Below are 2,888 nucleotides of genomic sequence, written 5' to 3' on the forward strand. Positions count from 1 at the left end.
TGTGGATACACTCCAATTCTTGAGTGACTCCAGCTTGGTGGAGCCGGCGCGCAGCAGCGTGCTGTTCCCTGCAGCTCCATTTTGAGACACGTCCGGTGGTGCTGTTTTGTTAACAATATACTTTTATAATTAACAATAGTGGCACTAACATGTCAAATAACAAAAAAATATTTGCATTCAGAGAGATCCGTCAGTATCTAACAAAATGTGAACAACTTGGGATTAATATCCTAGTTATATACTGTAAAAAAAAAATTTTGCTTGCCTACCATAAGCTGGTGGGAAAGGCATAGACCGCGATGTAGGGAATTTGGCTTCTGTTCCAGATGTAATGGAGTCACTGGACTCCCGGAGTGGTGGTGTATCCTTCAACATTTCGTGAATGCTTCTCTCTGATTGCCTGAAAATAATAAGTCACTTACAATACCACTATACACATATTTTCTCACTGTCACCAAACATTTTCTAACCCAACACTCAGATCCAAACAGACCAGGATCACAAAACCTGGAATGTGTACTGTGTGGCCCGTTAATAATTCATACAACTTGATTTAATAGTTTTTCCTTGGTAAATATCATCATGACGTTATTCGAGTTTACTAATAGGGCTAAAATCGAATTAAGGTAATAAAATGAAACCTAGTAGGACCTATAAGAGCCGGCTCCTTTATTACATCATTCTTCAAGCCTGCTGTAGAAATAAACCGCCAAACTTAAAATTAAACCGGTTTATGAAAATAACATCCAATATTTCTTACCATTTGGACATTTTGCCGGAAGAACAGGTATTAGCACAAGAAATGCGTACACCGTGTAAACAATGGAAAGTTTGATTTCTATAAGAATTGTAACATTTTCTCCATTCAGTTTGAAATATATTTTGGAAATCACAAGAGTTAAGGAGTAATAATTGGCAACAGAGCAAGGCAATTCAATAAATTGTCACTCAACAAAATTATGAATCACACAAAAGTCAAGTTCAATTTGACATTAGTTGTTTTCGGTTTCGGATATCTTCTACGTATTGCGGAAACAGGCAACTATTTTTTATTTAATTTATTGACCTCTTCACGAGTCAGTTTTTAAAGAATCGTGGATTTAGATGCATAACTTATATAAAAATATTTTACAAGGTGAAGCGGACATTTCTTTTGAAAATATCTAGAACACTAATTATTTCTGACTAACTTTTTTTTTAAAACATAAGAGGGCAAACGAGCAAGCGGCCACCGGAATCGGCCAAAATGGCGAAGTGACCGTTGCCCATAGACATCTGCAATTGCAGATGCGTCGCCTACCCTTATCCGACGGAGGAGGAGACGCACATAAAGAGGATATTTCCTCTATGCATCTCCTCCATCGTCAAATCCACTTCCCCTTCCCATCCTGTCATAAGAAAAGGGTGGTAAAGAGATAGGGACTTAAATTAAGCCTCCGGCACCTCACTCATCAGACGAAACACGGCATTGGTTCCATTTCACGCCTGTCTTCTGTGTGGTCGTGGTATTACACCGCGCGTGCCGGCCGATTCGTGCTAAGATGTTAAAGCGGGTACTACCACTCAAGACTATAAGAACTCTCTACTCAAGACTAACTATAAGACTATAACTCATCTGCACGTTGATGAACTCGTAGATATTCCTGTAATATCGTTCCGGGTTCCAGGCACTGTGAGGTATAGTTTCAAGGCTTTTTTTATCTAGCCGTTGCATTATGCTTTGAAGGTTCGATATTCGGTATCGACAAGGTATAAAAAAGTTGTATAAGAATGGATATGATGTGGGTGAAAATTAAAACAAATTACGATAAAAACGAGTATAATATATTAACATCGAAATAAAGTATTACAAAACATTGTACAGATAATATTTTGCATTGTAAAAATATGAATATTAAAAATAGATTTGTCGTAAACAGTAGAGTGTATTCGTTTTATTTTATGACTCACGTAATGTTGTTATTTAACATTATTTGTTCTTATATGTGTAACTATACATAAATGAGATTCTTTGAATTATTTTAGTACGAAATGTTTTATACGTTTACAGACAACACTTACACTAGTCCTAACTCCTAAGTACTGATTTTCCTTATATTAAAGTTATATTAAAGACTAGTTTCACGATCGGTAGGTATTCGCGTAACTACAACGATTTGTTAATTATATAACTAGTTATACACATACATGTACTTAATCTTGAAAATATTAACACATTTAAGCTGATGTAGTCTTTGCTTAGAGACAGAGAAAAAGACTTGGTTCTCTTCCCCCTCCCTCGTTGTTCTCTTCTTATTACACTATCACTGAAAAATTGTTTGCAATCGACTTTCGAATATTATAATTTACTAATCAAAGTCTAATTTTCTGATTGTGTTCAAAAAAGTAAAGTTTGACTTCATTTTAAGAATTTGTTTTCACGCGTTGTTATTAAAATAGTAGTAACTTCTACTATTTAAACTGTGATAAAACATCGTTTAAGTTAATAAAGCTTTGATTATTTGGTCCACGTATGACAACTTATTTTATTTCAATCACGATACTGATTCATTTCTATGGCACTGTCAGAATTCTCTTACAAAATGTTGTACAAAGAAAGATAACAGTAGTTTTCTGTCAACTTTTTCTCAATATCGTTTGTATTGAAACGTTTGTGTGCTATCAGTGCAAGTAGACTTTGTCCGCGGGTCTGCGTGTATATCCGCAGAGCGCTGTGTCCCCGGGCGCTGCGTGTGTTGCGTGCGCTCCGTGCGCTGCGTGCGCCTCGCGGGCGTGCGTCAGTCGAGGCGCACCAGCGTGGGGCACTGAGTGGGGCACTCCGCGGGGCATTGCGCGGGGCACGGAGCGACACGCAGCGGTTTGAGCTCGCTGCCGCTGTCGCTGATCAC

General features: G+C 37.8%; 1 protein-coding gene across 1 annotated transcript; it reads right to left on the minus strand.

The window, feature by feature from the left end:
- On the minus strand, window positions 1–976 carry LOC106111661 (the record flags this gene model as incomplete). The annotated part of the gene is made up of 3 exons (XM_013293805.1): window positions 761–976; window positions 270–400; window positions 1–101 (listed from the first exon to the last, which is right to left on the minus strand). Coding segments are annotated over exons 1-3 (243 nt in total), but the record flags the coding sequence as incomplete, so codon positions are not given.
- Between the last annotated feature and the right edge of the window lie 1,912 nt (window positions 977–2,888).

This window comes from Papilio polytes, unplaced genomic scaffold (genome assembly GCF_000836215.1).
Source record: "Papilio polytes unplaced genomic scaffold, Ppol_1.0 DF824157.1, whole genome shotgun sequence".
In the NCBI taxonomy this organism is placed as follows: Eukaryota; Metazoa; Arthropoda; class Insecta; order Lepidoptera; family Papilionidae; genus Papilio; species Papilio polytes.